At 47.4% G+C, this 14005-nt stretch overlaps 2 protein-coding genes across 8 annotated transcripts in view; one reads left to right on the top strand and one right to left on the bottom strand.

Annotated features, from left to right (window-relative positions):
* The first annotated feature begins 139 nt into the window (after positions 1-139).
* On the top strand, positions 140-4741 carry prkab2 (protein kinase, AMP-activated, beta 2 non-catalytic subunit). Of its 2 annotated transcripts, none has more exons than XM_068701676.1 (8): positions 140-246; positions 1180-1346; positions 1485-1636; positions 1784-1877; positions 2132-2246; positions 2340-2473; positions 2611-2679; positions 3578-4741. In XM_068701676.1, the coding sequence occupies exons 2-8, from the start codon at positions 1188-1190 to the stop codon at positions 3653-3655; spliced, it is 801 nt and encodes a 266-aa protein (XP_068557777.1). In that variant the 5' UTR covers positions 140-246; positions 1180-1187; the 3' UTR covers positions 3656-4741. The 2 variants fall into 2 exon arrangements, with proteins under 2 accessions (XP_068557777.1, XP_068557778.1); XM_068701677.1 differs by having other exon boundaries at positions 147-246; positions 1183-1346.
* Positions 4742-5293: 552 nt separating this feature from the next.
* Positions 5294-14005, bottom strand: part of LOC137865903 (myomegalin-like) — a 37621-nt gene continuing 28909 nt past the window's right edge. For 2 of the 6 annotated variants that reach the window (XM_068701471.1, XM_068701465.1), the window contains 16 exons: positions 13645-13892; positions 13452-13556; positions 13194-13355; positions 12784-13041; positions 12554-12685; positions 12357-12473; positions 12083-12272; positions 11827-11948; positions 11460-11696; positions 11233-11334; positions 10834-11051; positions 10605-10748; positions 10334-10472; positions 9954-10000; positions 9696-9750; positions 5294-8080 (listed from right to left, as the gene is read on the bottom strand). In XM_068701471.1, coding sequence (XP_068557572.1) covers positions 7950-8080; positions 9696-9750; positions 9954-10000; positions 10334-10472; positions 10605-10748; positions 10834-11051; positions 11233-11334; positions 11460-11696; positions 11827-11948; positions 12083-12272; positions 12357-12473; positions 12554-12685; positions 12784-13041; positions 13194-13355; positions 13452-13556; positions 13645-13892 — 2407 coding nt within the window. In that variant the 3' untranslated portion in view covers positions 5294-7949. The remainder of the gene's footprint in view (positions 8081-9695; positions 9751-9953; positions 10001-10333; positions 10473-10604; positions 10749-10833; positions 11052-11232; positions 11335-11459; positions 11697-11826; positions 11949-12082; positions 12273-12356; positions 12474-12553; positions 12686-12783; positions 13042-13193; positions 13356-13451; positions 13557-13644; positions 13893-14005) is intronic. The other 4 variants (XM_068701466.1, XM_068701468.1, XM_068701467.1 and 1 more) reach the window with 4 other exon arrangements.

The following is a 14005-nucleotide window of genomic DNA, read 5'->3' as shown; positions in this document are numbered from 1 at the left end:
TTCTGCAGAGTAAAGTACATAATATGAAGTTGCTGTATCTCTACTGCATCCGTAAACAATTGCATCGTTCCTTCTCAGGAAATAATGGTAGTACTGGAAGCGCGTTTCTGCAACTGTGGCGAAATAGACCGTCCCACAAGTTTGTCCTAGTCGCACACCGTAGTTGGGACTGCAACTGTTGGGAAGGAGGTTCTCTCTCCGCTGGAACAAAAAAACCCAAAACTACATAAACTTCAGCTGTTTTCGGTGAGTTTATTTACTTTGTCGTTACTACAGTTACATTGTGATGTTTGCGTGACGTTGTAATAATCGACACTGACGTCGTAAACGAGACAAACCCCGTGCTAAGCTAAGCTAAGCTAGTTAGTTGTAGAAAGTGACAGCTAGCAGCTAGCCGACTATAAGCTAAAAATATTCTCCTGCCGAAGGGAGTTGAGGTCGACGCAGCTGAGCGGACACTTCGGTAGGCTACAACTAGCAAGCTAGGTGTGCTAATCGCTCTCAATTTAATGGCGACGTTGTCTCTAACGTCGAAGCTTAATTTGGGAAGGTACAACTTGTTGCTCGTTAAGTAGCTAGTGGGCGTTAACGGGGGGGACGAAGCTGTGTGGAGACGGTGTTACCGATTAGCTGTGGCAGGTCCAGGGCTACAGTTACAGTTACAGCTAGCGTTACTCGGTCGTGTCTTAAGGCTGTCTAGCCTCCCGATAAGCCTGTCTAGAGAGCCGTGTGCACAGCTCGTGTGCATTCAGTGTCTTAAGAAGGTGTTTAAATCAGCCACATGTCACACTTATCGTTTGTAGTTTGTGCTGTAACAATAGGATGTGGCTAGACTTTCTTTTTTACCATTACATTGTCATAATGTATTATTATTATTATTATACCTTTTTATTTATTGTTTTAATATACACGCAATCATTGAAAAGACATGAAACAAAATCATAAAAGGCAGATTGATATGCTGGGACGACAGACAGATTTATAAACTCCTAATGAATTAGCCTCCAAACCCTTGACTAGGATCGAGGACTAGGATCGAGGACTAGGGTCAGCCTATCTAGCTGCTAATCTGTCTTCAAGTGGTTCCAGGCTGGAGGAATCTGTGCATGGTTCACTAAGGTCTCCGAAATCTGGGACAAAAGATGCAACGGATTAAAAGAAGTTGTCTTTTCGTTCCAGCAGGCATCATGGGCAACACAAGTGACAGAGTGTCTGGAGATCGGCACGGAGCCAAGGCCCACCGCTCGGACAGCGGCGGCAGCCACAAAGACCAGGAACCCAGCGGCAAGATGGTGGACAGCACAGACGACCCCAACATCTTCAACACCCACGGGCCGGAGTCCAAGGTGCTGCTGGAAAATACAGAAGCGGAGATATAGATTGTCGTACAGTGTCTTGTTTGTTGAGCAGGAATACCTTTTCAGATTTTTATGCCGTTTGTTAGATATGATGTGTTTTCTGAGATGTCAATGAATTGTTTTCAGGCGTTAGGAGAGAAAGAATCAGATCTGGGTGACCAGGTGAAAACCGGTCGTCAGGCTCGACCCACAGTCATTCGCTGGGCTGGAGGGGGGAAGGAGGTCTTCATCGCTGGTTCCTTTAATAACTGGAGCACAAAGATACCACTAAATAAGAGGTAAATATCACCTCTTACGCTCTTCTAGGGGATCCAATGGAAATGATCTTCTCTTATCCATCGTAGCTCCATCCATACGTGTCAGTCGTAGAGTTGTGACTGAGAGTAACGACGTGTCGCACTAATACTCTTTTCTTTTCTCCAAAGCCATAATGACTTTGTAGCGATCCTGGACCTGCCAGAAGGAGAGCACCAGTACAAGTTTTTTGTAGATGGACAGTGGGTCCATGATTCCTCAGAGGTACGTCGGTGTCATTTGTACTTTATTGTTGCGTTATTGAAAGTGTTTCCTTAATACCGAATAGTTCAGTTCCAGACTCGTTCACACTTTTGGCCATGTTACGATGACCTTTGACCTTATATACACGTGACAGGATAAAGACCTCCTGTGGAAAGACATCATTGTTGTGGAATTTGGTCAGGAAACCACAGAAGTATTCGAGGGAAATGTGTTCAGTGTTACAAATAATATGTATATACATTTCTCTTTTGCAGACGGTTGTAACCAGTCAACTCGGCACCATCAACAACCTGATCCAGGTGAAGAAGTCGGACTTTGAGGTGTTTGACGCCCTGCATGTTGACTCTCTGGAGTGCTCAGACACGTCAGGTCAGCTACAGTAAAACTCTGATGCAAATGGAAAGTTTAGTCGAGCCTCGAAACCCCGTCAGCGGCGTTATTGTGCCTCTTTTACGGTTGCAGATCTGTCCAGCTCCCCTCCAGGTCCGTATGGGCAGGAGCAGTACATCTTCAGGCCTGAGGAGCACTTCAAAGCCCCTCCTATACTCCCTCCTCACCTCCTCCAAGTCATACTCAACAAGGACACCAATATATCTGTCAGTGCCTCCGTCTACCTACGATTCAGATTCAACACTATCATTTCCTCAGACCTTGATTTGCTGCTGCTGCTGCTGTTGTTGTTGTTGTTGTTGTTGTTGTTGTTGTTTACCAGAGTCTTCCTCTTCCTCCACAGTGTGACCCTGCCCTGCTGCCTGAGCCCAACCATGTGATGCTAAACCACCTCTACGCCCTCTCAATTAAGGTAGGCTCCCTGGAAACGGCTGAAATACTCCTCACACCTTTCCTGATGTTACTGGCACCCCATGAAATACACACGCCCCCCCCCCATTAACTACCCTTGAGCAACCCAATTCTGTGGAGGGGTTTGAATCTCCCTCACCTTTCAGCCAGTGAATCAGATGGTCGTGCAAAAAAACGTCTAACTTAATATATTTGTCGTTAACTCCCAGACTCTGATTGTACAACAAACTTTTAAATGTCAAAGTCTGTTGCTGTGACATAACCCTGCATGACTTCAGAGCATGTCTATCGCCTCCACATGGCTCTCAACACTCACCATGGCGACGTAGCTAAGGACGCTAACAGCGCAAACAACGGCAACAGTGGCGACAGGGTTCAGTGTTGATCTGAGGGTGGGTGCTACGCTTCCGGGACGCTGCTTGTCGGTCGGTGGCCGGTGTTATCGGCTGGGACCGCTTCATGAGCGCAGTGCTGAGCAGCGGCCGCCGGCTAGCTAGTGGGGCACGTTCACGTGCACTAATGTGCACTAATGTGCACTAAAGGCCGCTCGGGGCGACCCTGCTATGTCAACAAAGCAAGGAGGAGCTCGGGTTACAGCACATACAGAGGGAGAGCGACTCCATTCCCTTCAAACGTAGACATTACCTCACTCTATCGCTACAAAGCAGATGGTCGTTTGCTGCTTCCTGTATTAATGCTCTGAATATCCTATAGAGAACATTTTAAATATATTGCTAGTATTGCAGTAAGACACGTTTCATCACTAAATAAATAAAGGTTTTCGTGATTATTGAAAATCATGTGTTCATCTCCTGTTTATCTGCTCCGTGGGTTTGGCTCTCTCTAATGGCAGACTGCCTGTGTGTTGTTGTGTTGTGTTGTTGTGTTGTGTTGTGCAGGATGGAGTAATGGTGCTGAGTGCGACTCACAGATACAAGAAGAAGTACGTCACCTCCCTGCTTTACAAGCCCATCTGAACCCCAGCGTGGGAGCTCCACGGTGCTTTAGAGAGCAGCATGCTGGTTTTTCTTCTTTCTTTTTTTCGTTGGTATCGTCACATTTAGCCAAATCTTGCACTGAAACAAGTTTACAGGCAAGCCGAAGGCCGGTAGCTGCGACCTCGCCTCGGCTTTTTATAAAAGGCCGCACCTCTGTCTACACAGGGCTCTGAACAAAAGGTAGCGGAGTGAGCGTCGGCTGTTGAAGAGAGAGGAAAACCACACTGTGGCTTTTTACCTGTGACATCGACTGAGAGATGAGAGACGGATCAAATCACTGCGTGTGTGAGAGTGTTCGCTGCACCGTGTGAATATATGCATGTCCGTGTGTGAAACGAGGAAGACGTTGGTCTGTGAAGGATCCGTCTCTGAAGGTGATTTGAAGGACGCTGTCCTGACATCAGGGCTTCTGAGTGTTCCTGGTTTGATTTTAAAGTGTTGTGTGTCGTCATATTCACGTCAAACTGATTTTGAATTGCGTTTTGATAATAATTGACCCGACGGTATTTAAGGCCAGTGCAGGTAGAATAACAGAACGGTGTAGATGCTGCAGAGAGCAGCAGGCCTGGCGTTGGTCGAACATGAAGTGCAATAATGTGACTCTCAAACGAGGACAGGAGGAGGAGTTCAGAGGAGGAGCAGACCGACCGCATTCAGATGAGTTCACTTATTTATTTACGATGAGATATTATCACCATGCATTCAATAGTTGTAGGAGGTTTGCTCACTTGTGTTCTTTACTTTTGTTTGTTGTTTTGTTTGTTTGTTTTTGAGGTGTGTAGTCTGTGCACACAGTGCGTATCAATGGTCGACACAGACTGGTGAAGAGAGGCTTTCATAACTCCTGTTATGTTCAACTAGACGCTCTGAAGGTGTTGTTTGAACGTTGAGTCTAGTCATGAAGTTTTGTCCAAAGAGTTTTTATTAAGGCTGATATGAAGAGATATTGAGGTTCCATGTGTTTTAAGGCTACAACCCAAAACTTGAATTTTACATGAATGTTTTAAAATGCGTTTGAAGAACCAGTGTGGTGATCCTCTGTAAATAAAGACGCGCTGGTCCTGATCCCCGTCTGTCTGTCACTCATTTTGTCTGCTCTGAGAAGCTGTTTGTTCTTTAAACACATTTTAAGTTTTATTTGTTCATGTGTAAATACTCGGGCAGCGATAACCTCACGAGGTCGAGGCGGGGGCCCAGTCCTGTAAGACCCAGTGCATGATGGGAAACGCCTGGTGTCTGTGACTTCCTGTCACTTCTCTGAAGGCAGCGGTTTGTCATCGCCTCCTGCTGCTGCAGCCTGACCTCCTCCACTTTCCAGGTGAGACGCAGTTTGTGAGTTTTTACAACCTGATCCTGGAGAAACGATATTTAACTTTAGTCTTTTTAAAAAGCTGGAACAAGGAGATAGTCAGAGACACACCTGTGGTCTCTATGCATCATTCCTGTCTCTGGTACTCTTTTACCGATCTATTAAAACACATTTAAATAGGTCTCACCCATGCTGCTGAGCACTGTGACATCATCCCTCTTGGGTGAACAAAGACACAAACTTTTATCTTCTAGCTGACGGGGATATATAAATATATAACGATACATTCCACAAAAGTGAACCACACAAGCTTTTGAAGTGTTTTATTCATTCTTTCTCAAGTCGTTCACTGATAATACTTTTTTGCCCACACAGCACACTGTTAACCGTCGTCAGAGACAGGATCCGTACGAGTCCTGTATCGGCTTCCTAGTTCATTATGCACAAACTCAGAAAAAAAACTGCTTTCCTATCACATAAAAGCTGCACCAATCAAATACAGTATATACATACGAAAAGTCAGGGCCAACAATACATCGACTCAAACTGCCGTTTGATTCCCTTCTTAATAACGAGTAGCAAAAAGGCTTTGTTCACGCTCCGACAAAGTGCTTTGTTTCAGTCGTTGGCTTTTTCTTTGACGGTAGACAATTCTTCAAAACGGTTGTCTTCTAACTTCTTCCATTTCAAAAGGAAATATCAAACTTTTTAATCTCTATTGAAGTACATGCCAACTTTAGTCTTCTTTTTTTTTTTTCTGAAGACTCAAGCGCAAACAAAACCTGATTTGGCAGATCTCAGGTAGACGAGCGCTCGCTCGAGCTAATAAATGCAAAGGCAAGCGAAGCGACATTAATCGGAGCTTTGTTATAGGCGGATGATGCTGGGATCAGTGACTTGGATATCATGGAGGCATAGTTTGAGATTCAAAGTGACAAACTCCTCTAACGCACAAATCACACGTCGCAGGAAGTGAATGCAGCGATCGAACTCGCGTTACAATGATGTTTGACATCAAAATAAAACACAGAAGCTATTGCACAGCTACCCAGAAAATCAACTTTGCAAAAAGCAAATGTTGGATGTTTGTTCACACACACACACACGCACACACACACACACACACACACACACACACACACACACACACACACACACACACACACACACACACACACACACACACACACACACACAAACTCACTCTTAAGGTCATACAGAAGAAGCAGGTTATTTACAGCGTCAACATGGCAAATGTACAGCAAGAGCTCATCAAACTGAACGTGAACCGTTATAAGCGAGTGAGTTAAAGACCGGTGGTCCCACCAGTAGCCTGCCAAAGTTTGCATCGTCTATAAGAACTCGGTATCCTACGTTGCCGTTGCCATGGAAATCCTAAGACGGCCTGAACCAAGAGAAATAACACAAAGTAAATAGCAAACGGCCAAGTGGGAAAAATCCACTCTTGAGTTTTTGGTCCAAAAAAAGGAGCTCATTCCGGTCGCACAATTCAAAATTGTACCGAACCAGCTGTCTAACGGTTACCGTCTCTGTGGTTCTGGAGGGAATAAAGACGTCTCGGTGTCCCTGCGGTCTGAGCCGACCTTGGGTTTGTCGTTCGCATGGATAAGGCAAGTCAAAGCGAAGTGAGGAGTTCAAAGACTTCAAACTTTGGCAAGTATTGGCGATCCACCGATTTTTACAATCTCTGCCACGACTCAACAGTCCGGCATGAAGTACAATCGTTACTCTGATCGTGTCTTAACGTTATTATGAGTGAGAATATAATAATCCAGTGTCAAGCAAAGAAAAAAGAAAAAAACAATCCCGGTGCAGCATTCAAGAAACATTATTATTGCACATGCTCGTATGAGAACTCCTACAGAGGAGCTTGAATACGCGTGTTTAGCCTGGTTCCATTTCAGCACTTTAACCTCTTTTTATTTTCAATTGTTTTTACATATTCTTGTGAACATCCTGCTCACAAATCACAGCCAGCCACATTTTTAGAAGCCTCGAGCATTACATTGACCGTACGCCCTTTTGTTTTTGACTTATTCAGAATTCAAAAAGGACCCAAAAAAAGAGGCTTTGTGGCTAAAACGGAACCTTTTTTTTCTGCTTTTTTCATATCCCTTGGCTGATGTCTGACAAAAGCATTCATGAGCTTCTTCCACAAATACAGATACTAGAACACGACTACTTAGCAGTGATCGCCTACGTCCTCTACATTCCCCCACTGTGCGTAGTGATGCATCGTGGGTGTCATTGTTCTTTTGCATTGCATTTGCAAAAAAGAAAAGAAAGAAAACGTCCTCGTTGATAAAAGTGCCACAAGAAGTAAACTTGCAGTCGAAGGTAGGATGAGTGGTCTCTGAGTGTGCTGTTGTCGATCCAGCGTGACCTCTCTCTCTCTCTCTCTCTCTCTCTCTCTCTCTCTCTCTCTCTCTCTCTCAAGCCACGATTTAACATGCATGAACATCTACTCCGTCCGCAGGCTGTCTGGCTCTCAAAAGAGGATGCTCTTAGATACAGATCACAGGGTTCTCTCAAATCTACGGTTAAAATCTCCTTATCTGCTTTAATCATCCTGGAAGCCTTCACTGACACCAGACTGAGAACACACACCTGCTCTGAGATCAGTGTCTGGGAGCATCCTCAACCAGCTCCGTCAGTAGGACGCACTTCACTGAAACCACCAGAGGCACATTTTAAAAACCTTCTTCGGTCACACACACACGGCGAGGCGTACTGCCCACCGTACCACTCAAAGACAGTGATGCATGTGGTGGGACGGGGGACGGGGACGGGGGGGGAGTTTAGTAAGGCAGGTTATACTGCACACGTGTTGGCTGGACGGAGGCTGGAGTGTTTGGGGTGGGACAAGAAAGGCTGGTGTGGGGGGGGGTAGCATAGAGGTCAGAGGTCAGAGGTGGTAGCATTGAGGCTGGTTCTTTTAAAAGTCTAAAGCAGGCATCGGCTGCTGCGCTTCCTCGCTGCTGGACGCTGATTGGCTGCAGCTCCGGGAGCTCCGCCGGTCTTCAGGAAACTGCGATCAGCAGGCCGGTCTGTGGCAGCACCTCCTGGGTCCTCAGCTGGGTTTAGGGGACAAAAGGAGAGGACATTAGACGCACGTTCTTATTCACCAGTCCTCATGCAGGCGGTTGAATAAGATCAGACAAACTTCTGGCGAGGTGAAATGTTGAAGGAACAGTTATACAATTTTTGGCAAATAGGCCTATGTGCTTTCTTGCAGAGAGTTTGGCGAGAAGGTCGATAGACTGTTCGCTCAAAGAAACAGACAGCCAGTAAAAGATCCTCCTACTAGTGATGAGCTGGATCACTTTCACCGGCTGCAGTCATTCTGAAATCTTTGCTAATTGATTAGTGTTAGTTAGTGAGCTTTATAGGTGTGGGTAGGGAACGTCGTCACCTTCAGACAGAGACGGGCTAGTGGTTGCCCTCTGTTTTCTAGTTGTTATGCTAAGCTAAGCTAACATGTGTCCTGACAGTATCTCACTCGCGTGATCTTAGTTGTAATACCATTCCCAAAATACAACCGCGTGCTGGTGAGAAGCTGAGAATGATTATTAGAGAATAAGCAGTGCTGTTACTCAAATCTGTTGTCCTTCTCACACACACACACACACACACACACACACACACACACACACACACACACACACACACACACACACACACACACACACACACACTCTGTGTACTGCGAGTTAATCTAGGTGTTTATGACTCAATGCAAACATTGAAGGGCAGCAGTCAAACCTTTCATTTGAAGCTGTCACACAGGCGTGTGTGTGTGTGTGTGTGTGTGTGTGTGTGTGTGTGTGTGTGTGTGTGTGTGTGTGTGTGTGTGTGTGTGTGTGTGTGTGTGTGTGTGTGTGTGTGCATCATTTAGCGATACTGTGACAGCATGCACACAGAATAGAAACTACGCACCATGCAGTGATTTTAGCGCTAACTGTGTGGGGGGGGGGGGGGTCTAAAGCTATGAATAGACTCAACTTTAATACATGTGAAGGTAAACAACCCTTCAGTGCAGTGGAGGCTTATAGCTGGGTGCTTTTCGGGGTTGTGGGTTCAGGAACAACTCGCTGCCTTTAACCTTAAAAGTGTTGTTTACGATAGCTGAGGAGGATTTTAGGATCACCGTGTCAGACAGACACACACACACACACACACACACACACACACACACACACACACACACACACACACACACACACCGAACACACAGCTGAGTGCTGCTCATGGCTTGTGTCCCATGTAGGAAACAAGGAGGCCACAAACACACGGCTCCAATGACAACATTGATTACATCTACTTTACTTTACGGACATTGAGAAAGCCCAGGAGTGTGTGGCCAGCTTGTTTTCTAGATAGAACAATGTTTCCTCCTATGTTTGATTTCTCCACGATAAACACTCTTATATGTCAGAAATGTCATAACAAGTTAGTTTAACCAGGATGCAGGTCGCTGTGACGGGATGCTGAAGCAGTGATGTCGGCATTGGTTAGAAAAAGCGAAACCAGGCGGAGGTAGAAGCTGCCCCAGACCACTGAGTCACCCTTATTCACTTCTACAGCTACAGTTCCACCAGCAGGTCTGAACTACTACTGTCGGGTTATTCGAAAACAGCATCTGGGACAACGTCTACCTGTCTGCAAGATCACAAGATGTCAAACAATTACCAGCGTGAGGAGAGGAAGAGGAGGAGCTGAGAGAGGAAAGTCTCAGCTCGTTCTTCTGGGGGGTTTAAAGGAGCAGAGGAGAGACAAATGCAGGACGAAGGAACAGGTGAGGCAGGAAAGCCAAAAGTGATGAAATTACATCATGAAGACGCCACAAAAATACAGTACTTATACACATAATACTGTGACCTATGGAGTATGCACACAGATGCCTATACTATGTGTGATATCCTGGATGTAACGGTGATGTTTGCTTACCTCTAAATTTGTCCTCGCTTTCTTCAGCACATCACGAGTCCTCGACACTGTAAAAAAAAAACAAGGAAAAAAGACGTTTCTATATTGTTTCTACTGCTTGTTTCTGCTGCATACATTTGTTGTTTCTATCCAAATCCTCAACCTGGAATTTCTCCAGAACTTCCAAAAGAAAGGGACAAAGCAACGTTGTCTGCTGAGAAGCTCTCGTTCTCTTTTTCTTTCCTCGCACCTTATTTGGTTTTGTTTCACACTCAACATTCCTACGTTCTTTCCTTTCACTTTTCGTGGCTGTGCACCGAGCAGACCTCCTTCTCACACACACACACACACACACACACACACACACACACACACACACACACACACACAGAAACACTTACACTGGTTGACTATGAAGTGCTCCATGTTCTCCTTGGTGCGGCTGGTGCTCCTCAGTCTGTAAATCGTCCCTTTAAGGACCTCTTCCTGCTCTGACATACGCAGCTTCAGGGACAAGATCTCCTCCTGCATACACTGCTCCTACACACACACACACACACACACACACACACACACACACACACACAGACTATTACGTTGTTGATTTTGGACTTTTCATGGGATTTGTTGACAATAACACATTATTATAAACAATTAAAATATGCCCCGAACCTTCTTAAGGTTTTGGATGGAGGGATCGGTGCTGGGCAGAGCTGCTCTCCAGAACATCTTCAGCAGGGACATCGCCTCTTCCAGGATCTGTCTCAGAATCTTGGTGTTGGACAGCAGACTCTTCACACATCCATAGTCCAGGACCTGCAGACAGACCTCTCAGTTAGACATTTAGTCATGACTTGTTGTCATTGACGACCTGTCTTCGGCCTTTTGTTTCGGCTCTCACCAGCTCACTGCTCTGCTTCTGGTGGCCCTCCAGCAGTGGCGGGCCGAGGCAGGCCTGCAGGGTTGTCTCCATGCGCTGGACGAGGCTCCCGCCCTCTAGGACCTGCTGCTGAAGAGCGCTGAAGTCATCCACGTGGCCGATGGCGTGGCGGCCATTGCGGTTTGCAAACGATCCGTCGGGGGCCTCCCCCTCCAGCTCAGAGTGAGGGTCGAGAGGGTCTGTTGGGAGTGAAAGAGCTGAATGTGACTTTGACTTTGACTTTGCATGACATCTTTGCATTTATTGTGTATTGCGAGTTCAGCAGTGATTAAAACAGTATTCATTCTAAGAAGTTATTGTTGTTACAGAGCAAACCACACGTTTAAGACAGATTAACATGCAGCGCAGTTAAAATCACACCATTGGCAGTGCTATGGCTGTCCTCCAGGTCTGAGTAGGGAGGACCGGGAGATCCACAGTTAAACAGACCGATGTCCCTGACCGGTGGAGACGGAGCCGGGTCTGTGGAGCACACAGAAACAACAAACCGGGCTTGGACACAGCGCAAACCACACCACAGCACACTGAGCGCCAAGGACACGTCGTGTCGTTGTAGTTGCGTCGTATCTAGGAGCCGCCCGTCTCACCGTGCAGCAGCTGGCGCCGGTAGAAGTTCTCTCTCTGAGGGCTGGCGGTGAGGGCGGAGAGGGAGGGGGTCCGAGGAGAGCCGACACCCAGTTTCTGCTCCAGCTGCTTGTGGAGCTCCAGTTGTTTGAGGGCGCTGTTCTCCTGGACGCTGTTCTGCAGCTGGGCTCGCAGGCTCCTCACCTCCCCGAGCAGCTCCCCCAGCTCCACCGGGAGGCCTGGGAGCTCACACAGGTAGCCTGAACACAAAACCCACAACCACGGTCTACCACGATGCAACTTTGATTTCTATCACCAGATGGCGCCAACATGTTACGTAACAAGGGGAGTGTATGCAGTACAGCTAGTGTGTGCGATGGACAGACTTGCCTTTGTTGGCGTTGGTGCTGGAACACACTCGATCGTACACTTGTAGCTCACTCTGCAGGGAGTGGATGAGCTCTCTGCTCTCACACAGCTGCTGCTGCAGTAGAGACACCTCATGCTGGAGCCTGAGGATGCATCACAGTGCATTAGATGTGTACACACACACACACAGACACACACACAGACAAGTTCTATCAACGAATCAGTCGATGTTTGATTCAATCTGCACACACACACACACACACACACACACACACACCTGTTGGTCTTCTCCTGGCTGGCCTGCCGTTCCTGCCTTAAGATGTGTATCTGCTGTCCTTGCTCCTGAGTGTGAGCCTGGAGTCGTCTCAGCTCCTCCTTCCACTGCTCTGCCTCCAGCTCTGCTTGCTTCAGGCGGGCGCGTGCCGTAAACACCGCCTCCCGCAACTGCACCACCTCCTCACACGTGTCTGAGGAAGGAGGAGAGTTTAAAAAAGATGGCTGAACATGCGTCTATTCCAGAGGAGAGTGATTCAAACATTCAAAGGAAGTACCTGTGCTGGCCTGCAGGCGTGACTTCAGACCCACGTTCTCTTCCTTCATCACTCGGATCTCATTGGACAGTTGACTGACTGTGTCCAGTCCCTGAATGTAGATGTTTGTTGGTGCCCCTGGCCAAAAAAACAGAAGAAGTTATTTAATGTAATTTCTTACAAATAGAGAAAGAATGTTGCAGCGAGGGCTGCGATACCTCCATCGCGCCCGTTTGAGGCCAGTCTCTCTTCCAGCTGCAGTCGGAGCCTCTCATTGGTCCTAATGGACTCCTCCAGACGCTGACGGAGACACCTCACCTCCCGCAGGTGCTCCTCTATCAAATTGACTCCTAGAGACGACATAACAACAACACGGTAATAATCATTTGACTTTTCTGAAGACTTTGTATATCGATTACTAACGAGACAAAACAGTAGAGCGTCCCACCGGCGTGGCTGCCTCCCTGCTGGTGTCCCGATGATCCAGAGTAGCCTCCAACTGGCGGAACCATGTTTTCCATGTCCCACATAGTCCGCCCTGTCACTAGACCCGAGTCAGACTTTGTCGAGTGGCCTTCGGGGATGCCGCCCAGCGGATACTGTTGAAAGGCATGATGGGATTGCGGGCTGTAGCTGGAGAGGTCGTGCTGGATGTGGGCACCCGGTGCGAGAGTGAACAGAGGCTTGTCGTGGGGAACTGCAAAACCTGGAACACACACACACACACACACACACACACACACACACACACACAAAAGAGTGAAGTGTGTGAAAAAACTCAAGGACAACAGAGGAATGTAATGAATCTGCAAGTGAGATGGTTCTGTTCACACGTCACTCCCCCACCAAGGCCCTCACCCCCGTTCTGCTCACTCATCAGTTTGTACAGCGTGTCCAGCTCGGGGCGAACAGCGATCACAGACAGGGCCCTGGGCCGGGGGTCAGAAGTGACTTCTTTACCCCAGACGTCAGGGCCAGAGGGGACAGAGTAGGAGTGGGAGACAGGCTCACTGAAAAGGGCTGGAGGAGAATGACACGTACAGAAGGTGAAGCAGGAGGAGGAGGAGGGAAAAGGAAATGTGATTTTGGGGGGATTTGCATCTGTGAGTACCGTACCTCTAGAGGACTGACCGGTCAAACCCACGGGGGCTGAGCAATGCATGTTGGGACAGCTGCTGGAGGACTTAAGGAAGCCATGAGGAGGAAGGATAGATGGATGGACTAAAGGAGGGGAATGAAAAGTGAGAGGAAGGAAGAGGCACTTTCCAGATATGGAGAGCTGGAACATACAAAAAAACAACAACGTTACCTTCTTGTTCTGATCCGTGTCCCGGCCGCTGCAGCCCATGCTCCTCCTGATATTCTCCGGCGTCTAAATCGGAGCACAGCTCCAAGTCTTCATTGGTTCTGTACTCATCAGACACCAGCGAGGTTCTGTCTGATTGGTCGGTGGTCTCAGAGAGGGCATGGCAGCTGGACGGGGTCTCTGGACGCTGCTGCAGCTTGGTGTGGAGCGACTCGATGATCTGATCTTTCTGCTGAAGCTCCTTACTCAGCCTAGACAAGACAATCAACCATGACGGTCTGGACTGATAGCTAACGAGGACAAATAAACATTAACTCGACATCATAATCACTGAAAATGATGGACAGCAAGATCTTATGTAGCT

This window comes from Cebidichthys violaceus, unplaced genomic scaffold, assembly GCF_023349555.1.
Source record: "Cebidichthys violaceus isolate CVI_PGR_0920_01 unplaced genomic scaffold, fCebVio1.0.p SCAF_8, whole genome shotgun sequence".
Classification (NCBI taxonomy): Eukaryota; Metazoa; Chordata; class Actinopteri; order Perciformes; family Stichaeidae; genus Cebidichthys; species Cebidichthys violaceus.
This window is presented reverse-complemented; position numbering and strand designations above follow the sequence as displayed.

Excerpts from the sequence above, each read along its gene's own strand:
- prkab2 (XM_068701676.1), top strand. The coding sequence starts at position 1,188 with ATGGGCAACACAAGTGACAGAGTGTCTGGAGATCGGCACGGAGCCAAG. Across the intron at positions 2,247-2,339 it reads GGAGTGCTCAGACACGTCAG|ATCTGTCCAGCTCCCCTCCA; the intron begins GTCAGCTACAGT and ends TTACGGTTGCAG. Across the intron at positions 2,474-2,610 it reads ACAAGGACACCAATATATCT|TGTGACCCTGCCCTGCTGCC; the intron begins GTCAGTGCCTCC and ends CTTCCTCCACAG.